The 24,876-nt window shown below is 41.6% G+C and overlaps 2 protein-coding genes across 3 annotated transcripts in view; one reads left to right on the top strand and one right to left on the bottom strand.

Moving 5' to 3' along the window:
- Window positions 1-5,986: 5,986 nt before the first annotated feature.
- SLC25A16 (solute carrier family 25 member 16) lies at window positions 5,987-24,182 on the bottom strand. Its single transcript, XM_081006066.1, has 9 exons — window positions 23,943-24,182; window positions 22,355-22,447; window positions 19,487-19,620; window positions 16,586-16,649; window positions 14,098-14,219; window positions 13,251-13,317; window positions 10,913-11,075; window positions 8,431-8,499; window positions 5,987-6,399 (listed from the first exon to the last, which is right to left on the bottom strand). The coding sequence occupies exons 1-9, from the start codon at window positions 24,043-24,045 to the stop codon at window positions 6,243-6,245; spliced, it is 972 nt and encodes a 323-aa protein (XP_080862192.1). The 5' UTR covers window positions 24,046-24,182; the 3' UTR covers window positions 5,987-6,242.
- A 184-nt stretch (window positions 24,183-24,366) lies between these two features.
- TET1 (tet methylcytosine dioxygenase 1) overlaps window positions 24,367-24,876 on the top strand; it is a 78,299-nt gene continuing 77,789 nt past the window's right edge. For both annotated transcript variants that reach the window (XM_081006048.1, XM_081006047.1), the window contains exon 1: window positions 24,367-24,826. The gene's annotated coding sequence lies outside the window, so the exon portion shown is untranslated. The remainder of the gene's footprint in view (window positions 24,827-24,876) is intronic.

Raw genomic sequence — 24,876 nt, 5'->3', positions numbered from 1 at the left:
CGAGCGCCGCGTTTCTCTTCTTTTCCGCGCTGCAAGAACGGTTGAAACTCGTTTCTTTTAATCTGATGACATTCTTCCTCGTGCTTATTGAGAGCGTCTTGGAATACGAGCGGGTTGGGTGGGAAGTGTTCAATTAGGCACAAAGCATATCGGTTACATTTCACATACTTCCATTAGACCAGCAGTGTTACATGTCCAACTACATAGTCCTTTAAATACCGTCTACTGGCCTTGTGGATTTCCTGGGCGGAGAGTTGAACAGCTTCTGAGGCCACGGCCTCCTCAGTGGCTTTCTGCAGCGTGAGGTCTGGCTTGGCGAGGAGATGCCGTTGCAGACGGATGTCCCGGACCCCGCAGACGATTTGATCCATCAGGGCATCGTCTAAGTCTCGGAACTCGCAATGCATTGCGGCCTGTCGGAGGGCGGTGGTGTAGTTGTTGATTGACTCCCTCTGCCTGGTTCCGGTGGTAGAACGCATGGCGGGCAGCAATCTTGGACGGCTTTGGGGTGTAGTGGTTGTGGAGCTTCTCTTGAATCGTGTCCCAAGGTGCTGCCTGGACTGCTAGAGGCGCAACCAATGCTCAGGCCGTCGTGAACACTTCGGGGCCACAAAGGCTGAGGAGAGGCCCCGCTTCTGCTCTACAGACCCTCTTGTCAGCTCATTTGCTTGGAGGTAGCAGTCAAACAGAGCGAGGTAGGAATCCCATGATTCAGAGGCTGGGGCAAACGGCGGTAGAGGCACGAGTGAAGCCATGGTTCCGATGCCAACGTGGAGGCGATGGATGGAACACCGTGCTCTAGCCAGAACGGTCAGCTCTGAATTGGTTCTGCTCCGTGATTTCGCTCAGTGTTTCAGCTCCGTGATTCAGCTCATCTCAGAGGGTGGCCGCATCTGGCTGTGCTCTGTTGTCCATTGATCCCATCCTCGTCGCCAGTGTTGAATAGTGGGTAGACATAGCAGACAACACAGCGATTTCTCCAAAGCAGCTCTTTATTTGTAAGCTGGAACAGAACTGAACAACAAACAGCTCAGCCGGCCTGCTTTTATAGGCAGCCGGCTGTCAACATTGTAGCAACAACAACCCAGGGTTCCCCGCCTAAAATAACTGACGTGGACCTGAGTGAAAACTACATACACAATACTCCTGGTGGCCAGGGTGAGAACTTCAATACATAACAGGAAGGAATTGCTTTCTTTAAAACAAAGAGCAATGGTTGTTTGCTTGCTCCCCATTTCGTCTGCAGTGAAATCCTGCCACGCTTTTCTTTTGTGCTGGCTCTTGCACAGCCTTTCATCTTCCTTGGAGGTTTTTTAAGCCGTCTGTCATGGTTGCTTTTGTTGGGATTCCTGCTTTGCAGGGGGTTGGACTGGATGACCCTCGGGGTCCCTTCCAAGTCTACAGTTTTGCGATTCTATGCCTGCACTGTAATTCACCATGGATTGAGAGGCACACCTACTGGCCTTACGTTAATTAGGCTACTTTTATATAAAATTGCCACCAGAAGGGGTGGTGAAAAAGACCCCTCTTGTCTCCACGTAGGGCTGGGAAAGATTTCTGCTTGAAGCCTTGGAGTGCCTGCAGGGCTGACAATAGTGAGCTAGGAGGATCAAAAGTATAACTTGGCCTTAGGCAGCAGATGCAATTTTTATTCCAGAATGAGGAACATCTCAGACAAAGGTGAGGAACCTCAGGTCCGAGGGCTAAATGCAGCCTTCCAGGCTTCTCTGACCCCTGCTCTCCCCAGGCCACATACCTCATCAGGCCTGTTTCATACCCTCCCTGAATGTTTTTAACTTGCTTGAATGGGTCCTTCAGATGCCTCCAATGTCTGAAGGATGGAGAGGGATGGGTGCAGAAACTATCCTACAACAAAACAATAAAATGTTCGTTCTGTTTTTCCTTTGGCCCTGTCCACAACTGGCATGTGGCCCCCTCAGTAGGTTGCCCAGGTGCCAATGGGCTGCAGAATGGCTGAGCTCACTAAAAAAAACCCCTTTGCGCATGGACACAGATGGCAAAGCAAAAATACTGATTTATGTTTAGCCTGATGGGTGCACCGCACTGTCATGGCAGATGCAATCTGAATCGCCCCTGTGCCTACAGATTTGGAAAAAAAAATCCCCAATTCAATGGAAACTTTTTTGCAATAGAAATTTGCAGGACATATATACAGGTGTGGGATACACATGCCACCAATATTGTTAGTAGTATTTTTTTTTCATAGTCATACAACTGTAGAGTTGGAAGGGACCACAAGGGCCACCTAATTCCACCCCCTCCAATTGCAGGAATCTTTGACCCAATGTGGGGCTCAAATCCATGACCCTGAGATTAAGAGTCTCATGCTCTAACAGCTAGGCTATCCCTGCATTGAACAGCAGGGTGTTTTGTGTGCAAAGGCTTATGATATTCTGCATAATGGGGGGGGGGGGGTTCTTATCTCCTCCTTGCAGCCATTTGGAACACATTTGAGCCCAGCATGGAGGCTTATAATGCTAAAACCAAGGTTTAGCATGTCTGAATACAGTCTGTCCACTATTAAATTAGGAAAAAGGAATATGAAAAAGCCAAAAACTTTTTAATGTTTCTTACTTGCAGTAAAAATGCTAAGTATCTTTCGAAAGCATGATTGTCACATGAAATCCATTACATTTCATTGTTATAAAAAGTCTTTTAAAAAAGCGTTTGATTATAAATTTAGTGACTACAGGATCTACACACTGTTCTCCAATAGTAACTTTACTAAGCCGCTGGAAAGGGGCCAAACATTCAAGAGAAAAGCGGATTACAAGAATCAAAGAAAGCTCCACAGTCAGCCCAAGAAAAGCAAGCAATATTGTCAACTATGTTGTTGCCATTCTGAGCAGTTACTTAGAAATAAGTTCTACTGGGTAATTTGTGGCACATGAACTTTGATGCAAAGGGGTTTTTTTGTATAAAAGCCTCAATTGTCTTCTTAATGATCATACTTTTTAAAATTTTTAAGATGTTTAGAAGATACAGTACACCTTTAAGTTTTCATTTTAAAAAATCACAAATAAGGCCAGAGATTAACTGCAGTCACTTTAATATTGTTTCATCAAACATTTTAAAACCGCATAAAACAGAAAAAAATATAAAATTCCAAACACATGCTTTTATATTGGCTGGTATGCTTAGTCATATTGCTATTCAAGACATTTCAGTTTAAAATAAAATAGATACATCTCTTGGACAATAATAATATCAAATGTCAAAAGACACATATTTCAATAAAATAAAAAATGCCAAACCACAGAACTTGTTATGTCCCAGCTATGGACTATTACTAAAAGCAATTTTTACAGCTGCTGCTAGATTTGGTAACATAGCTCTTACCAGTTTCATACTCCATATACAATATTTACAAAAAATAAATTATATCGCTTTACATAAAACATTTTGAGAAGTGTTGCAAAAGCTTTAGCATTTAAGTTTGGCAAAATCAGACTCTCTTAATCAAATAAACCCATTTTTAAAAAATAACCAAGACATACAAATTGTTCCTAGCAATAGGAAGGTGAAATTGGAAGGCTGCTATTGAAAGGGAAGACACTTATCCAGGCTTCCTAAAACTGACCTATCCATAAAACCAATAGGCAAAATAGGTAGGATTTGTTGCAAAAAGTGGGCAGGTCCTCTTGAAAAAAAAGACATAGCCAAACCAACAGTGGACAGCAAAGCTGTAATCTCAGGGCCGGGCCAGCCATTAGGTGGGGTGATGCCGCCACCTCAGGGTGGAAGCCCCGCCACCTCCACCACTGGGGGAGAAGCAATGCCAGCATTGCAAAATCTTACTGGAAATCAGCATTGATGCTTCTGCACCAGCGGGGGGGGGGGGGCACAGACAGCCTCAAGCAGCAAAATAGGATATGCCACCCCCACGTCATCATGCAATGTGGCTAGAACTTTACTGAAAAGCCCAAGCTCCCACTGCTGAGTAGACTTTTTTCAACACTGAGAGATAAGTGAAGAATTAATAAAGTTGCATCCTATTACCAGAGAAGCCATAATAGAAGGCACAGAAGAAGAAAATCACTCAGTGCAGTAGAATATACAGCAGGGATGGGGAACCTATGGCCCTCCAGAACTCTGTGACTACAACTTTCATCCCGGATCACTTTTTACTGGAATTGGAGTCCATCAACATCTGGAGAAGAACAGGTTCTTCATCTTTGTAATACAGGCTGCATGGGGGAAACATAGCAAGTAGTTAAAGCTGCAAATTTCTGCTTGTTCAGGAAAGGTGGCCTTGTAGTAAAAGTATTCATTAACCTTCCAGCAGAAGTGTGCGCATCTTGGTCCGTACGTAAAATGTTTTAGATGTTCTCAATCTTACCAAAACAAAATCCATGCGAGGATAGGACCCTGCTTACTCATATAGATACAGCATTAGATGAAGTGCTATCAATCAGCCTTAACCAACCTGGTGCCAACTCCCATCAGCCCCTGCTTCGTGAAGACTGCTATAAATTGTAGGAGAATCTCAACTTTCAATAGCCTTGTGTACTTTTAATATTGGACCCATAAAGTTCATTTCTGTTTCCTCATGCCCCCTACCATTGTAGAAGTACTGAATCATATAAATCAAATCCAAATCAACAGCAGCTTAAAACAAGTTAAAGCACATTTTAAATGTGTTTCCTAATTAATCACATAGCATCTGTGCAATTGCTCATGTTTGTGAGAGGGGGGAGTAAGACTGTACCTCTTCCCCCGCATGTCCCCTCCCCCAGACTCTCCACCTTCTATGCATTGGAGGGTGAATATATGCATCAGGAAGCCGCCCCACTGTAAAAGTTCCCCCTCCAACACATGGAAAGCAGAGGGGTCAGGTGATACAGACACATCAGAGAGAAGTCAGAAATGGCATGAAAGGGTTTCAAGCAGCCTTTCTCAACCTGTGGGTCCCCAGATGTTGTTGAACTACAACTCCCATCACCCCTAGCTAGAGCTCAGGGATGATGGGAGTTGTAGTCCCACAACATCTGGGGACCCACAGGTTGAGAACCGCTGGATAGTGCTGGGTTAATGATAGGCTTCTTTAGGCTACTGCCTGTACCCGTTTACCTGAGAGCTCCACTGAATTCAGTGGGACTTGCTTCTGAGTAGGCATGACTAGAATGGGGAGGTGTGTCATATAGAAAAGTAAGATCCAGTATCCAAAAGGTCATGGAATTCCAGGAGTCCAATAAGGCTTTAGACTTACTTTCTTGGAAACAGTTCCCAGAGCTTAATGACAAAGTGTTCTAGGGGCAAAATAGAAATGAAATGGGAGAGGCATGACAAAAATCACCTATGCTTGCTTTATATCCAAGAACTCCATGTGGCTGATTTGAAGTTCAGTGATGCTGTTTCTTACTCTCCTGCATCCCATGAAGCTTGTATCAGCTTTATTGTGGGGCAAGGGGGGGGGGGATAAACTGCAGGAAATGCCTAAACACAGCCTCCTAGAGCACCACTTTCCCAATTTTAAAAGCAAGCCCCAAAACATCACATGATCTTCTATATCACATCTACTCCAACCTCTAACAGAAGTTTCTAAAGCAGCATTATGAACAGTTCAAAGACAAAAAATAAGTATTGCAAACCCCTTGGAAGAAACCGAGCACCACTTTTGAGTTCCCACTCAGGGAGATCTGTATCATGGAAATAAATTGTGAAATTATATACTTTCTAGCTACTAGAAAATCTGAAAATAAAATGAAGGGACTGTAATCCATGAATGAGATTACATTAATAAATTCTGAAGTAATTGGCATGTTAACTGCAGAAGCACAGCAGAACCTTAAACTTAATTGCATGAAAGCAAGTCAAAGTGAATTCATTAAAATGGGTTTCCAAGCGGATCTACAATTACTTTTATGTTTTAGTTAAGGTATATTGTCAACCCTTTAGAAAAGCAGATACTTAAACTCTCCAATTAAAAAAATGAAAGCAAACCTATTGAAATGGATTTTTTAAAAAATAAACAATCATTTGGAACTTCTAAAATTGGTTTACTTTTCACAGTAAATTCCCCAATTTATTTTTATTTCCATCAGTGACCTTCCACACTGTATGTATGCATAACAAAGAACTTATTCAACTTCTGTCCCATTTACATGCTATACTTCTTCTGGTAAAGAAAGCACTATAAGAACCAGTGATTCCCAAGGGAATTTTCACAGATAAATACAATACAAAAACAAGAATTGTTTTTCAGTAAAATTTAAGAGTCTTTAATTGAGGTGCAAGAACTGCTTCATAAATTCGTAGGTGGTGAAGGCGACAGCCTGTGAAGGAATACACCGAATATAATTCAGGGATAATCCTCGGTATAATCCTCTTCGTATTCCATGATTTCCATAAACATACTTCAGTGTCTGTACCATTGTACTAGAAACAGAACAGAGTAGATTTTAATATACTTAAAATGAAAGCTTTACTATTCACTTTCAAGAATGGTTTAAAAATCTAGAAACTACTACACAATATTTGAATTTTACAAACTGGTTACTAAAAATTGCTACAAAATGTTTTCACTCATGCAGCACAGGAAATTGGACGGGGGAAAAAGCAAGGTGGTTGTTAAAAGGAGGGTGCAAAACTTTGTCAAGTTGTGGATTAGGTCTCTTTGTTAACATACGGAAAGGACATAAGAAATATAGCATGCAGAAAAGGCACAAATATTTGTTGCTTTAGGTTGAAAATCCAACCGTCCCACATCTCCTACTTACGAACTAGGACACAATCCACCATAACAAGCAACACAATCCACCAGGAAGTCTCCCGGAAAAGTTACACGGAAATTAGTAAAAATTACATAGAACACTACCCAAAAATGTAAAATTTCTGGAAAATTTGGAGTCATGAGGAAAATGTTTATTCCCTTAGGAAGTCTATGCAATATTCATTTTCTTATCTGACCTGTACTGTAACAAAATGCATTATTTATAAAGTAATAAACCAGTAAGATTGTTGTATTTGGCATATTTATGAAATTTACAGAGCAATTCTATCAATGCTTCCTCAGATCCAGTTATCTTAGTGGAGCTCACTCCCAGGTAAATGCATACTGTATAGGGTTGCAACCTCAAAAAGCATAACTGCCTTAGTTTTGTAGCAGGCTGTTTCTTGTCAGCAATTTAAAGAGAGAGATGAAAACAGGATATGAGGAATAGTCTATGGGAAGTCCTGGGCCTTCACATCCAAATCAATCAATCAATCAATCGCTTTCCAAAAAACATCCTGAAGCAATTTAACAATAAAAACATATTTTAAAAATTCAAGTCCGATAACGATTAGGACAAAAATCACCAAAGGCTTGTTGAGGACTCTAGCCACAATGCATCAAGAAGTCTTCATTTCTAATTTGTGGCCTGTGGCTCAGAGCTGCTATTCTGCAACCCCAGAATGCATACTAGACCAGTCATTTGTGGCAGCCACTTCTCCTTACAGCACAGTTGAACTGCCTCTGAGGTGCACAACATAATGAACTGTTAATCATTTTGGAGGGGTGGAAATGCAATGGGAAGCCTGTTTCAGGACTGTATCACTTTAAACGGCAGATGGGATTTGATTGAAGGGACTGAATCTCAATTCTATGTGCAGGTTATATGGAAGAACCAACCAGCATTTCGGAAGGGTGACTAAGGCGAGAATTCTTGCTGACATGCCAGTTGTGTATGGAGACGCCACCAACTGTTATGTGAATGAATCCCCACCTGTAGTCTGAAGGGACACAGTCCAGAAACCAACTTAGACCTCTTTCATCTGCTGTTTTTGAAAACTTGGGTCCACTATGGTTCATATAGTGACACAGCCTATTAAAAACTGACAAAATCCCATCTCTACATCAAGGATAAGACGTGATGGAAGGAAACTGATGCATTAGGATCATACACTGAGAACAAATCTCTACCCACTTTTTTTGAATGTACCACTGTAGAAATTTGCCAAAATGCATCCTTGACTGGTATAAATTTCGTAACTTTGCAAATAATATATATCTTTTAACCAAAGGACAAGAAAAGGATGCTAAAATTGTAAAGAGCTATAGAGGGACGCGAGTGGCGCTGTGGGTAAAACCTCAGCGCCTAGGACTTGCCGATCGCATGGTTGGCGGTTTGAATCCCCGCGGCAGGGTAAGCTAAGATAAATAGGTACCGCTTTATAGCGGGAAGGTAAACGGCGTTTCCGTGTGCTGTGCTGGTGCTGGCTCGCCAGAGCAGCTTCGCCACGCTGGCCACGTGACCCAGAAGTGTCTCCGGACAGCGCTGGCCCCCAGCTTCTTAAGTGAGATGGGCGCACAACCCTAGAGTCGGACACGACTGGCCCGTATGGGCAGGGGTACCTTTACCTTTATTATAAAGTAGCAGAATAAGATATCAGTTTTCAATTTCATTTAAGGCACTAAACTAAACTTACAGGCACTTTTCGGACTCCGGAAGTATTGCTCCCAACTGCATTCGTCTACGTGTTACATCAAGAGGATATCTGGGAAGAAAAAGATGGGTTTTTTCCCCAAAACAAGCTCTTTGTGTTGAACCTACATTATTTTGTTGTTTGTTTTTCTTTGTGTGTTGTTGCTTTTTTCTTTGTGTGTATTGTCTGCTTTTTGTTGTACAATAAATTAAAAATTAAAAAAAAACCCACAGTGCTGAAAGTATTTGCACAATGAAATACAGTTAAAGGAAATTCATATGAGAAATAAGAACTGTGTGGAACATATGAAGGTGTCTTATACTAAATCAGATCATTAGTCAACCTATCCCAGTATTAACGTATTTACTCGAATGTAATGCACACCTTTTTTGGCCGAATTACATCACGAAAATTAGGATGCACATTAGATTTGATGGTGCATTTACATTTGCCAGCAAATAATTTTTTGGTTTCAAGGTTTTGAAAATTGAGATGCGCATTAGATTTGATGGCACATTAGATTCGTGTAAATACAGTATCTACTCTGACTAGAATCAGCTGTTCTAGGTCTCAGGCAAAGGTATTACCTAGTTCCAATGTCGAAGATCTCCCACACATTTTTTTTAGAAAGGAGATGCTGAGGATAGAGCCTATGATTTTTTGCATGTTAAGCACAAACTGTTTTTACAGAACTATGAACTTCTTTACATTAGGGTTTCCTTTACAAGAAGATAGGAGGTTCAAGTTTATGCTACTTAAAGTTATCAGAAAAATAAACACAAAAAATCAAACAAATATGTATTCAGTTTCATAGAAATATAATCTCTGAAGCTAAATATGGTTTGTGTAAAAACAAGGTTTAAGGCTCAATACCACATTTGCACTGGATGAAGTAAACAGAAAAAGGCCACAAACCAGCCCAAATTAAGCATTTAAATCCCTCGTATTCAGCTCTCTCAATGAAAGCACATGCTTACACCTCCTTTACTGACACCATAGTAAAAAAAAAGTAACATACCTGCCCATCACACAACTTAACATATTATATGTGAAAAGGAGATGCCAGGGGGAAAATAATGGAACTCACTGGCATGAAGTTGTGTGGAACACCTTTGCAGCTCATTTTTTTTAAAATTTCTGACTTATAATATTTAAAGCAGCATCTAAAATTCTTAACACCCTGTACTGCCAGTGTGGTTTAGCAGTTAGTGTTACATAAGAGCCAGATTCAAATCCTCACTCAGCCATGAAACTCATTGGGTGGCCTTGGGTCAGTCATTAATTCTCAGCCTAGCCTACCACACAGGGCTGTTGTGAGGATAAAATGGGGAGAGAACTTATTTATGCTACCATGTGCTCCTTGGAAAAAAAGGAATGATAGGTAAGGATACAGAGAAATGTGTTTTAATTTTCTCAGTCTAATACTTAAACTGAGAAAATTAAAATACATTTTAATGTGAATGCCAGCCTATGTAATTCATAAATACTATATTGGAAAAACATTTATTGTATGTCACAATACATATTTACTGTGCAATCCTAAACATTTCTACTCAGAAATAAGTCCCACTAAGTTCAATAGGGCTTACTCCTAGGCAAGTGGGAATAGGATTGTAGCCTTATTAAGGTTTGTTTTACTTTCTCACGTTTAAAGTTGGATTTTGAAAACCCTTCCTTGGAAAACAACATGTTCTGGGGTCTAGCTTTTTAGTTTTTTTATTATATTTGTGCACTGCTCTTACATGGGACTTTTAGTCATTGATCAAGTGCAGATAGGCTTGGCTTAGCAAATTGGTAGTATGAGGTACTCCAACCATTCTCTGATCCTCCCAGAGGTTTAATTTGACAACTATACAAGTTATTATAACTCACATTATCACTGCTGTATAAAGATTATGATTTTCCAACTTCCAGCTGGAATAGTACAGTTTTACTAAATTGACAGAGAAAGCAGTTGCCTAATGGACTGCACTCTTATCAATAAACAAACTGATCAGTTCAAATGTTTTTGAAGGAAGTCATAATGAATAAGAGTTGCAGCCTTCAAAAACTTTTGCAGAATACAATATGCTGTCAGCAGCATCTATCATCATCATGATTATCAGCAGCAACAGCAGCAGCCTAAGGTTCAGCCTAAAGTGGATTACAACAATTTAAGATACAATACAAAAAACAGTTTGAAACCTTAAAAAATGCAATCACAAAACATAGGACGAGACCTGAAAATAGATATCTCTGGTGTCAAATGCCATAATATACTGTTCTTTACTATTATAGTATGAAAGTTTCTTTTTGCCTGGCGCATTATTGCCCCATTTTAAATTGAGCAATAGGCTTTCTTCCCATACCGCAAAGGTGTGGCTGATGCCTTAGATTATGACAAAATTAAAATTTCATGATTTCCAAGGTAGGAATTTTGTTTACTTACAATACTAATGCAAGCTATCCTAACAATTCAGTGCAGTAAAATACTAGAAAAACTTACGATATTGTCTGTGCTATTGCTCCAGCTATGCCACCACACAGCAAATTTACATGAGTTTTCAAAACTAAGACATCAGGATTATCTAAGCAAGGCTTCCCAAGCAGGGTAGGCGCTTGGGCAAGTCCCACACTCTTTAAGGTACCAAAGGTAAAAAATGAGAAACCTGAAAGGGAAAAATGTAACTTTAATGGAAACCTGAAAGGGAAAAATGTAACTTTAATGGAAACAATACCACAACAAGCTACATCAACAACAAAGGCACAATCCAACCAAAGGTTAAGCACAGTTAAAACTCAAATATAAAAAGGAGTGTAGAGCTTGCACCAAGCTCTTTCCTCATGGAGGAAAAAAAATCAATGATACTTATCAAAGCTTTCCAAACTCTGTCACAACACCAGTGTGTTGGCTGTAGTGTGTAGGTATGTCACGTGAACGCTCCCCGTGCTCCTCCCGGGGCTGGAAAGGGGTGAGTTTAACCTCTGGTTTGATAGTAAAACTGTGTTACTGTGTCACGAAAAGTCTGTCACCAACATGAAAAGTCTGGAAAGCTCTGGCTTAGTCATAGCTGAGTCATATCTTCTCTGTTTGAGGATAGTCACATTGTGAAATTGTTGTCAAGTATGTATTGAAGAACCAATCTTTGTTTTTGTTTATCACTTGCATCTGACACCAACGCCGTAATCTGGCACAAAGTATCCGGGATGTGGGAATTATGTTGGGTTGTGTATTTTCAGAGTTTTAATTGGGGTGTGAGGTGCACCAGGCACCACAGTTCCTATGGTGCTTTGGAGAGACCTTGAGGAATGACTCAAAGTAGCACCTTGGGAACCGAAGCATGTACAGCGGTACCTCGGGTTACATACACTTCAGGTTACAGACGCTTCAGGTTATAGACTTCGCTAACCCAGAAATAGTACCTCGGGTTAAGTACTTTGCTTCAGGATGAGAACAGAAATTGTGCTCTGACGGCGCAGCAGCAATGGGAGGCACCATTAGCTAAAGTGGTGCTTCAGGTTAAGAACAGTTTCAGGTTAAAAACGGACCTCCGGAATGAATTAAGTACTTAACCCGAGGTACCACTGTAAATGTGTGTGTGAGGACAGAGAGAGGGGGGGGGAGGGAGAAGGAAGAAGAATGTGTGTATGGAAGAAGGAGACTATGTGCATATACGGAAGCAGGGGGCCAAATAAGGAGGAAGAAGCTTGATGGTGAATAGGAGAGGGCAAGAATGGGCAACTATGGGCTGAGAAACTTTGCAGGGAAGTAGTTGTGGTAAATGAAATAGCAAGCAGAAGGAAGGTTGGTAAGCTCTGGCTAAAGGGAACCAGTCTGAGAGAGAGTTAAGGGGGGAGGACAGGAGGTTGTCTATGGGTAATTTGCACAGTGGGAAGTCAGAAAGAGGTGCTATACTAAGCAACAGAGTAGGTAAGGTCCCTACCTGCCAGAAATTAAGAAGGGTGACAGGAACCCTGAACCAGAATAAAAAATAAATAGGTGCCTAAGGATGAGAAGAGTTCTATCTTTACTTTGGAAGAGTGAGGGGCTCAGCAGGGGGATCTAATGATAAGAACCAGGCTGGGGTTCTTGAAGGCACTTAGTACTGATAGATAGGCAGGTGAGAAAAACTTCAAACGGGTGTTATGGGGAAGAGTTAAAATGCTTCTGGAAAGGAAATGAATATGTAAACGCCATGCTACACCTTTCAGTCTATTCCAGGTGCAGTGAAACATGTATTGATATTAGAAAACTACCTTCCCCACTACAAATGAAAGATAAAAGTGATAGGAGATACTCAAAATCAACACCAGCAGTCAAGACAAAGGGCAACAGGAACCGTACAATTGGTTTCAGAATTGAGGAATATACAAGTGCAGATAGACTGGTGCAAAAACAACCCTTATAAATACTAGAATGCATAGTGGAATAGATGTCAAGAACATTGCTTAAAATTCAAAGAAAAAAGAGACTCCATGTGGCTATAAGAATGCATATTTCCATTTTTGTTGACAGTCTGTAATAGTTGTTTACTTTACCAGTGATTTTGTGCTTATGCAGATCTTTCAGACTGTTAGGACAACAAAGGACAGTCAGTAGAGCATTTTATAGATGGCTCTCAGTGTACATCTGTACTAGTTGGGGGGCACGTTCCACAAACAAGTCACTATAATTATATAATAAATTCCCGGCAACAACCTTCTCTGCTGGTATCTACGCAAATCCTAGCACCACTAAACATGTGCAATTTTTATTTTAACAGCAGCAATGTGAACAGTTTTGCGAATCAAAATTAAACACCAAGTGGTTCACTGGGAAAGACTCTCATTCAAGTTCAACTCACCTGCATATGGAGCCATTCCTACAACTGTTGGCGTAAGCCCTCGATAAAATCCTTGCAAACCACCTTCCTTTTGGAGTAAGCCAATGATGAAAAGAACAAACAAACAACAAATATTTAATTGCACTGAGTACAAAGTGCACATATACATTAGATTAGAGTGATGTTTTGCACATGTAAATGAAATCAGTCTTTTCCTTTTGGTCAGGTTTTTGTTTTTTTTTAAAAGGTGTCTCTTTATAAGCAAATTTTGTGATCTGATCCAAACTTTCAGGGACAAACCCAGTTGTGGATCTCAGAATGATGGGGGTGGAGTTGCTCCTAGAGGTACACAGGTATACATGTTTATTAAGCATGTGTGCACCTAGTTTGGTGCTCTGAGGCAGCCTCACTGCTCTGAAACTCTCTCCCAAAAAGACAAAACTGTGTCTTCTATTGTACTTCCAAAGAGTTGATGACTTAAGAGTATGCTTTTTTTTTTTACTATTGCATGCTCTTGTTCAGTTTGTTTTGCCGATTTTGCTGTTTACTAGGAATGGTTTTATTTGTTACTATGATTTAGGGTGCATTCTAGGGCACAGCCACACAAGAGGGCTGACAGATAATCATAACATTTAAAATATAAATGTTTCTATTGTTTTATGTTGTGAACCACTATCAAATCTCATGAGCAGTATCATTTTCAAAACTGTATTTTTCACTCTGCCACAAACAGCATCTCTCACAGAGTGAGAGATGTATACACAGAACAGCTGTTTCAAGATCCTTAAAAGCTTGTTTTTAAAAAAAATTATTAGCCTCAGAAACCAGCAACACAATAGCACTAAAACAAAAGAGATAAACAAGCTACCTTTGTATAAATGGTCTTGAATGCATGAATAATTCCAGTGTATGTGTGATCCCCTTTTACTTGGAATGCCAGCCGTGCTCTCACCATGTCAAGAGGGTAAGTGCAAATTACTGCAGTTATACCTTCAAAACAAAAAAAACCACAAATACAACCTGAACTGGGCAACACAGTTATGACATGCCAATATCAAGAACATCGCTAACAGAAAAACACAAAGGGTCCTTTAAATACAGGGTGATTTTTTAAACTCAACCTTGTTTTCACATTTGGAGGACTTGTACTTTCATGCTTATAAGTAACTTCTCTGAAGAGTTGGGAACACAGATAATTTTTATGCAAGTAACATGCTAAAGTCAGGGAGGCTGCACAGAGGAATGAATGACGTCATGCAGAACTTTCAGGAATCAGTTAAGTCACACTCTGGTTAAGACCTAAGCTGCTTCCTTAAAATCACTGCAACTTGGAATGACACTTTTAAAATGTGCATGTTTCATATGCTTAAACTAGCACACTATCCCCACCCCACCCCCAGGAAATGAAGCCAGCATAACCATATGTGTTTGGTACTTTTTCCTGCTTTTGCATTTGGAAGGCTTAAATCCCTTTGTTCTCAAAATGCCTGGGATGAAGGGCACTTGTGTTTTGAATAGCTGAAATCATGTTTTCCCCTCTGCTTCAGTCTAGTTGTTTTTTCCTTAAAGGAGACTAAGGCAATTATCCCCCAATGAAGAGTTACTACCAAGATTTGAATTACACAGGACTCAGGAAATCCAGGGTGGAAAGTTTTCCCCATAATGTTTATCTTTGCTACTTCGAAAAGACGCATTACAACAGACTTTTCTTGGCGCCCCCCCCCCCCATAGCCTTGATGCAAAGGAATTTCCCCCCCTAGTGCTAGAAGGATGACTATGGGGGGGGTTAATTTTATGCATCTTTGCTTCTCAATTTGTGTCTTTACTTCTCAATTTGTTTTGTGTTAATTTATGCACTGTGACTTGCTTTCATTTTTAACTGATTAGAGTTTAGAAATTAATTATTATAATTGTTAAGAGTGAATTTCTGTTTAATTATTTTTTGCTGATATATTATTTTTTTTTATTGTGTAGTATTATATTCTAATGGATTACTGAATATTACTTTATTTGATACAAGTCTATTTTAAATATGTTTAATTCTGACATTTCTGTATTGGATCAGGTTGTTAATAAGTTGCGCGATCTTTGTTGTTTCTTCAGCTTGTAAACCAACTTGTGTATAGTAATAAAGAAAGGCAGTATACAAATTAAAAGTGAAATGAAATGAAACAAGAACCATGGAAGTTTTCACAAGTTTTCTCTGCATTTCTAATGCTCAAACTACATTAGTGTTAGCACCACTAATACAAAACCTCAAATTCACATTCAGTGTGTTTTCATTCTTCCTTCCATATTAATATTATCCAGGCCACTCTTGCAGCATACCTAAAAATGTGAAGACTGTTCATGTGCTCATTTCTTATATAATACATTAGATCTCCATCTGCACTAGATGTGCCCTGCCAGCTACACCAGGAAAGGTGTTATTGCTACCCCATAATTTCTTGGCAGTGAATTTACCTTTCTATTTCCTTCTCCTTTTTATTTCTCTCTCTTACCCCTTTCTATTCCTCGGCTTACACATAAATTTCAGAGACCATAAATATGTAGTTCCTTGTGAAATTATTTCCACGTGTTGCAGTTTGGTGTACTGTTATGTAGAGGGAAAAGATGCTCTAACCAACTATTTCAATCCATGAGGATTATGACGTAGTTAAAATAGACCTCAGGAGCATTTACCTTGTTATGATGCCTAACAAACTATAATTGGGGTGGGGAGATATTTCTCCCTGTTTAATACTAGCATTCAAGGATACCCAAATGAAATTGATTAGCAATGGACTTGGGAAAGATAAAATCCAAGTATTTCATCATGCAAGACATCCTAAATGGCTTTTTTAAAAGGGGGCTATACAAATGTGGAATTATGACTGGCTAATAGCTAGGGTAAGCAAAAATGCAACCATGACCCTCTGACTATCCAAAGGTGAAGAACACATGGCTTTCTTGTGAACTTCTCAGAAGCACATAGGTGGCTACCACTGGAAAGGAATTCTGACTATATACTTGTGTATGCCCTGCTTGCTACAGCCATCAGGAAAGAGTGGGAGAGCATGTAAACCACAGCTTTCTTGTTCAGAAAGTTTTATAGCCACTTCTGATCATGCAAATGGATTTGGATGCTGTTAGGAGACTCTTAATCTCAGGGTCGCAGGTTCAAGCACCACGTGGATAAAGGGATTCCTGCACTGCAGGCGTTTGGACTCTACAATTCTATGATTCTATTACCTATTTTATTAACTTTAACTGATTAAAGACAACAGCCTTTAGCTTGGACTTTGATTACTAAATTGCAATTTAAAGATTGGCAAGCAAAACAAAAGAATAGTTAAATATACATAAGAAGGCAATACCTGCCATGGATCCAGCCATTAACCGGTGAATATGCCCAGAAATGCCAAGCTTCTGCTTTATCATCTATGAAAAGATCAAATATATAGAGTGAAAAAACAATAATCCTTCAGCACACTTTAAGTGAGCTTCACTGGTCAGCAGATTGAAAACAAACACAAATAGTTTAATGCTTCTGACTACATTTTAAATAACAGTCTCAACACTACTTTACTATATTTCTTATTTAATTTATATCCCACCCTTCCTCCCAAAGGCAACCAGGGTGGCAAAACAACACCCTTATATTTATTTTATTTTAAGGTATTTATATACAACTGATATCTTAATAAACTATTTTCATTTTGGTTTATGTTATAGCAATGCCAGTTCTTGCTGTCTGACAGTACTACAGTCTTATTTTTATTTTATTGGTTTATTCATTGGTTTCCTGTAGTGCTAGGATTTGTCATAAACTTGCTTTCTTCCCATAGATCAGAAGTTGTTTCAGGCCTGGGAGAGTCTTTTGAAATCAAAGAATCTTGCAGGCACCACAAAGTACCCATTACACAGAAAAGCTGGCAATGCTCAGACATCCCTCCCATTGTCATAACCAAACAAAGGAACCCAGGCAAAACAACTAAACCACCTCAAAAAATAAAACAAACAATAAAGCAGGCAACATCCCCAAAGCAGACAATCCTCCCATTTAAACAAACAAGGAAAAAAAGTCCCCAGACCAGTAATTAAATAATGAGAGGCGTAAAGAGACTTGGCAGTTACCAAGGAGGCATCTGATGGGCACCACTTTGGGGGCTCCAATTTCTGATTTTGATTTTTTTGCGATGTCTTACAAAAGAAAAGTTTTGATTAAAGTGAACACAGCGCATCAAATATGGGGGGGGGGTGCATCATATCCTTCGACAGCTAATTGTCTTTGTTTTTTTTCTTTTGCTACTTAGGAGGTTTTTTTGTATGTTTGAAAAATGCATTGCAATTCTGCAAACCTCATGATTCCCCTCCACCCCACCCCTCGTTCCAGTACTAAGTTCCTAAGTGCACCAATAGCAGTGATTCCATATCCCCAATAGCTGGGAAAAACCTTCATCGATCTATAGCAGAGGTTTTCAACCTTTTTGGGTCCACAGCTCCCTTGACCAACTACCGTATTTTTCGCCCCATAGGGCGCACCTAGTTTTTTCGGGGGAAATAAAGGGAAAAAAAATTATTTCCCCCCCAGGCGCGGGGCTGAGGCGGGGGAAGCCCGAGCTTCCCCCGACCCCAGCCCCCAGAACAGGCTGCTCTCTGCAAGCCGTGGGAGGGCTCCCGCGGCTTGCACAGAGCTACCCAAAGCCCGGGCGCGACTGCTCAGCGCGCCCAGGCTTCGGGATGCAGGCAGCTCTCTGCAAGCCGTGGGAGCCCGGCAGGAACTCCCGCGGGCTCCCAAGGCTTGCGGATAGCTTCCTGAAGCCTGGAGAGCGAGAGGGGTCAGTGCGCACCGACCCTTCTCGCTCTCCAGGCTTCAGTGAAAGCCTGCATTTGCCCCATAGGATGCACACACATTTCCCCTTCATTTTTGGAGGGGAAAAAGTGCATCCTATAGGGCGAAAAATACGGTACATTCTTTCTGCAGCACCCCTGAGGAGCTCAGGAGCCCAGTTATGTCACCCCTTGCCCGCAGAGATGGCAGCCCCTCACCCCTTTTCAAACACCCCTCCCTTGTGGAGTGTTCCCTCAGCCTCCTCCCCTCTCCTTGGGAGTCCTCTGGGCAGCTGCTGCTGCTGCAGTCCCTGGTCTCTGAGCTGATACCCTTCCCCTTGCCCCCGCCACCCCAAAGAGAGGTGCTTCCCAGAGGCACCATGCAGCACCCCTAACCATCATTCAAGGCACTCCAGGGTGCCACAGCACACTAGTTGAAAACCACTGATCTACGGAAAGAGAAGCAGCCTGGCAGCTCTCCAGGTGCAGAGAATTCCAAAGGTAAACACCACTAAAGAAAAGGCTGTGTTGTATCTCAAACACTACTCTTATATATGCTGTTATCCATTTTATACCATATGTAAGCATTTGGGATAAACAGTTATTTAGAAATTGGTACAGTGGTACCTTGGTTTACGAACTTAATCCGTTCTGGAAGTCAGTTTTTAAACCAAGGTGTGCTTTCCCAAAGCAGTGGGGGACTCACTTTACAAATGGAACACACTTAACAGGAAGCAAAACATGTTCTTATTCCAAGGCAAAGTTCACAAACCAAAGCACCTACTTCCGGGTTTGCAGCATTCTTAAACCAAGTTGTTCATAAACTAAGCTGTTCTTAAACCAAGGTACCACTGTACTTGCATATTCCCATTGCTCCATTTCATATCGAAGTCGGAAAGAGCCAACTTGTGCAGATTATGTGATTTACATACAAAGACATATTTGACATTTTAATGATATATAGAATGAAATGTAAAATGATTTGCTTAAATAGATAACGTATTTATAGGTCTATAAATGTCCATAATGTAGAGAGGGTAACTGGTGTTAAGAAATTCAACAAGTTTTATGCAACTCATAATATATTTCAATTTATACAAGTGATGTCCGACCACAAAATGCTGTGGTATATCCCGACGCCCCTAACAAGAGTGCTTTTTTTTGCCGCTCCTGCTTTAATTTCTCTTGCTGGGCTCAAGTTTATTTGGCCTCACTCAACCCATCATTACTGTTATACTGTTCAATTTTAGTTTTTAATTAGACTTGCAGAGGTAACAGTCTTGATGTTTACAGCATAAACATAAAAAACTGGAAGTAATTGCATTACTCAAATCACTCTTTTAGGGGGAAAGAAACAAGGCAACTGGCAGTTATACAGAATAAATATGTCAATTTATACATATTAACCAACCACAGCTGACATCAGGGAAGTTAAATGCAGCTACCTTTTTATACTGGCCAAATGCTGTAAACTGAATTGCACCATATGGAAATATTCTAATCATCATTGCTCCATTTCCTTTATAGAATCCCAGGTAGCCCTCCTTTTTGGGAACAGCACGCAATGTAGAGATCACGCCTGTGATGAATAAAGGATGAAAACAAAAAGAAAATGATCAGACCAACCAACAGAAAGTGATAGCTAAACGATCCAACAAAGTACAAGAAGATTTTATCATAAGATAAACAGCATGTTCAGGAAGCTAGGCAGGAGGAATGATAGAAACAGGCTGACAGAACCGAAAAGTGAAGAGAAATGGTGAGTGGACAAATGAGAGACTAAATCAAAATTTCTATTAACAACCCCCCAAAATAGTAACTGGAAGAAGAAATAAAAAGGGAAAGTCGGATCTCAAAACTCGGGAGGAAGGAAAAATGACATCTGATAATGGCATATAAACAGTGGAGGAGGACTTTGCTCAAACAGTCTGTGCTGATATTTACTCAGCCTCACCTAACTTCTACAAACCTTGCTGTGTTCAGGGACACATGTAGTTAGAATGTTTGCAAGCCTGCAACAAATACACCCTCAGCATGCTAGAATCAAATAAAAAGATATATTTTCATTCCACTTACCTTTCTACAGAAAACCCTCTGTTTTTAGTTTATGCACACAAGTGCTATACAGTGGTGCCTCGCAAGACGAAAAGAATCCGTTCTGTGAGTCTCTTCGTCTAGCGGTTTTTTCGTCTTGTGAAGCAAGCCCATTGACAGATTAGCGGATTAGCGGCTTATCGGATAAGCGTCTTAGCAGCTTAGAAAAAGGGGGGGGGAAGGAAAAAAAACCCGCAGGAACTCGCAAGACATTTTCGTCTTGCAAAGCAAGCCCATAGGAGATTCGTTTTGCGAAGCACCTCCAAAACGGAAAACTCTTTCATTAGCGAGTTTTCCGTCTTGCGAGGCATTCGTCTTGCGGGGCACCACTGTATCAGACTTTTTTAGCAACATTCCCCATTCTCTCACACACATTCCAAACTAAACACCTGTTAAGGGAGTATTCACTAACTGCAGTTTCTATCAGGATATGTATTTAAAAATAGGGTTTTTTTTAATCTACTGATTTAAATGGTGCACCTTTTTAGTTAATCAAAACATTTTAAAACTGATCTAAAAAATTATAATAAACACAGAAGCATTCTTTTTTTGGGGGGGCTACATTATACCATATTGGCAATTTGGACAAAGTAATATCATATTAGGACCTCTTAATATAGAGTGTCCTTAGAACTTCTTTCATCACATTGTGCTAAAACATTTACCAATTTCAGCTAAACTTGGCAATCAAGTCGAAGTGTGTGCAAACTAGGAGTTTGCCTCTCTTCTCCCAATCTTACACTTAGCTACACAGAAATACCATATTTACTTGAGTATAATGTGCCATCGAATCTAATGTGCACCACAATTTTCAGAACCTTGAAACCAAAAAAAGTATTTGCTGGCAAATGTAAATGTGCCACTGAATCTAATGCGCACTTACCGTATTTTTCGCTCTATAACACGCACCCGACCATAACACGCACGTAGTTTTTAGAGGAGGAAAATCCGTAGGCATGCCACCCGTAGGCATTCCCTCCATAACACGCACAGACATTTCCCCTTACTTTTTAGGAGGAAAAAAGTGAGTGTTATGGTGCAAAAAATACGGTAATTTTCTCAACGTGATTTGGCCAAAAAAGGTGCACATTAGATTCAAGTAAATACAGTAAGTACAACTATGTTCACTCCTTGGTGAGTAAAATAACTCAATGGGATTTTCCAACATCCATGTGAGGTCAGTGACAATGTGCAGTTGGAGAGGAGAATGAGTGAAGTCCCCACAGCTGAGGGCCTCAGACAAGGCTACTGGTAATCATACTAAGCCAATGTTGATTCTGTCATACAAAATGGGGGAACAAATGAGAGCAGCTTAACCTTAAAATATGGCATCATGAACATCTCCCCCATGCTTTTAAGAATGATCTGAGTTTTATTGGGTTTACTGGCTTCCATTCACTGTGAATCAGAATACAGGAGTCAAACTATACCTTCAATTTTTCCTGGCTATGCGCATGACTAGCATGACTAGCACCATAAAAAATATATGGAGAATCATGAAGAAGTGAGTCTCCAAATTCATGTTTAGGCTAAATGTGGGCCATTTTTATAAAGTGCTGCCAGTGACCATGTAAGGCCCAGCCAATGGATGTGTGATCACTGACACATGGGTCAGAACGGAGGAGTAAGGGAAACGGGCATAACGGGGGCGGAGTGGGGAGTAACAGGGCAGGGTGCACTTATATGTGCTACATGGCACATGGGGAGGGAGAATGGAACCCCTGCACAAAATGGTCACTGCCTGTATATCTAACCCGTGGAGAAAAAAACAGTATCAACCCTATCTTTCAAATTCAAGGTTTGCAAAATTTACCGTATTTTTCACTCTATAAGACGTACCAGACCACAAGACGCACCTAGTTTTTGGAGGAGGAAAACAAGAAGAAAAAAATTCTGAATCTTAGAAGCCAGAACAGCAAGAGGGATCACTGTGCAGTGAAAGCAGCAATCCCTCTTGCTGTTCTGGCTTCTGGGACAGCTGCGCAGCCTGCATTCGCTCCATAAGATGCACACACATTTCCCCTTACTTTTTAGGAGGGAAAAAGTGAGTCTTATAGAGCAAAAAATACGGTAACTTTGAAATCTCATTGAAACGCACAGGGATTAAACACAAATTTGCCTCCAAATGCTGTATTTGCTGACAATATTGCAGTAAATTGGAAATGAAATATACTTCCCTTACAAATACAAGAATGCAAAATACACGAAAACTGTCTTACCAAGATTTTTGTAATGACGATTATGGGCTTGTAACAAAATCTTTACTCGATCCAATGGCGCAATGGTTGTTTTGGCACAGCATCCCGCAACACCTTTCAGAGACAAAAATGAACAACTCTGTTTGCTGACTGCCAAATGTTACAGCATGTCAAACATTCAGCAAGTTATTTTTAAAGTTTTATCTTTTCAAGGTTCATCCCATACCTGAAAAGCATGGCTTCCCTCACTCAGTGGGCATTATCTCTCTGGCAAAGTAGTCATGTTATGCAATCTATGCACAAGGTTTCACATTCTGTTCCATTTTCTTTTAGCAACATAAAGCTGATTCATTGTACTATATATGCTGATGTTCATTTCCAGGAATGCCTCACCTTACAGTGGAGATTCTGTTAGGTTGTGAAAAACCTAACACTCCTGGTCATATGAAAACAATAAAGAATCTTATGAAACCTTAACAACAGTGTTTGCTACAACAGGACTACTCTTTTGAAATATGGGCATGTGATTCAGCAGACAGAGAACCCATTATAGGTAGTGTACTTATTTATTTAATTTATTGCAAGTATAGAGGTATCTTTGCCAAGTAGATCAAGGCATCAAATACTTTTTCATAAGGCTCACCAACTCCAGCCCTTCCAAATCAATCACTAAATATTGGTACAGCTCAGCAGTAATTATGGATCAGCTCTTTTATAGTATCTTCTTCTGTTAAAGGTCCACCTCCCACAAAGAAGTTGTATCAAGATGTTAACTCTCAACCATCACCATACCACCGAGCCTTATGCTGCATCTGTGCTGTATCATTCAACTTCCAAGTCAGATCAACTACAAATGATACAAAAGCTCGCAAGCAGTTTAGGATGCAATACAGTGGTACCTCCAGTTATTCTTTCCTTACCACTTTACAACTGTCATTTAAATAACCTTTGAACGTCAGATCTTTCAAGGTTAGGGGGGAAAGCAAGCTGCTGTCTTATGCTTATTGTTGATTCTGCTTACAATTAATCTGATAACAGTTATTAAGCAGGGTTCAAGATGTTTGCCTGTAGTACATTATGTCTCTTTCTTACCTAAGGAACAGATACAGGTATGCATGTCAAGTTCTTAGGAAATAGACACTATCTTTCAGAGTTTCATTAAGTCTGCCGTATCAGCTCGGTTCGATCTACTATTTATACCAAGAAAGCTCGGGGAGGAAGGAGGAGTCGGGGCAAAGCAGAGCAGAATCCGACCCCGGGACAGGTGTCGTGGCTATAAGTATAGCTTCTCCTTCAAGGAACAAGCTCCGCCTCGGTTCTCAACTCTACAGTAGGCAGCCTTGAAGAGCGACGAGAGCCTAACGGAGTCAAGGGCAACGCGGTGGGCGCGTGTAAGCAAAAACCCCAAGACGAACGTATCGTGGGAATTCCACGGATCAGAGTTAAAGGGATTCTGAGCTTCCCTCGAAAAGGGAAAACGCAGCCGGGCGTCCAAAAACATTGATTTTTCTTTTTGTTGGGGGGGGCGTCGTGCGAGCACCAAGCGACCGCCGGCCCCCTCGCCTCGCCACCCCTGCCCACCAATTAAAGAGGATTGTTCCGTGTTTACCTCCGGCGAGGAGCGAGCGGAGCCAGTAGAAGTCCCTCCGCGCGGGCGACGAAGGCAGGCGGGCGCTGGGCCCCGCCGCCGCCGCCGCCGCCTCCGTAGCCATCGGGCCGTGCTGGGTCCCTCGCAAGCGCAGCGGCAGGAGGAGGAAGGGGAAGAGGGAGACGCGGCTGGGCTCGGCCAGCACCCAGCGCCTTCAGCACATGCTGCCGGGCTGGCTCTGCCTCCGCCCAGCCCGGCTGAGAGGCGGGGCTCGGCCGCGGACGCCGAGAAAGGAGAGGAGGAGAAAGGGAAAGAGACGGGCCTCCTCGTACAGGCTCCTCTAGCGGAGGCCTTGCAAGCCGGGGAGGAGCGTCTTCTCCCGCGCCCCGGGCATGGTGCGGGGGCCACGGCCTCCGGTAGCTGCTCGGCCAGGCCCGCGGCGGCGCCCCGTGATCGCGTCAGGAGGCGGCGGGAGAAGCTCGCTCGGCAGCCGGCGGCGGCGCGTCTCCTCCCACCGGCCTCCTCGGCTCCCTTTTCCCCGCCCGCTCCAACTGAGGAGGCCGGCTGTGTGGCTTCAGAGGAAGTGGGAAGGGAGAGCCGCCAGGCGTCCCCGAATGGGCCTCAGGGGGAGGTCGAGTGGGAAAGGGACCGCGAGGGTCATCCAGTCCAGCCCACTTGCAGTGCAAGGAAGATCCGGCGGTTGAGAAGGGCGCGTAGATATGCGCCTTCTTTTCTGATGTTCCGCCGCCCCCTCTTCTCCCCCAACAGCCCCCGCCCCCCGGTCGGGCTTCTTGGCTTTTAACTACGGCAGGACGGGCGGAAATTCCACTGGCAGAGTTGATCATTGCATAGCCTTGCCGCGCGTGAGGTGGAGGGACGACACATTAAAAAAGCAATTGCCGCAGGTTTATATATATATATATATATATATATATATATATATATTATTGCAGTT

This window comes from Podarcis pityusensis (assembly GCF_964106645.2).
Source record: "Podarcis pityusensis genome assembly, chromosome: 5".
Taxonomy (NCBI): domain Eukaryota; kingdom Metazoa; phylum Chordata; class Lepidosauria; order Squamata; family Lacertidae; genus Podarcis; species Podarcis pityusensis.
This window is presented reverse-complemented; position numbering and strand designations above follow the sequence as displayed.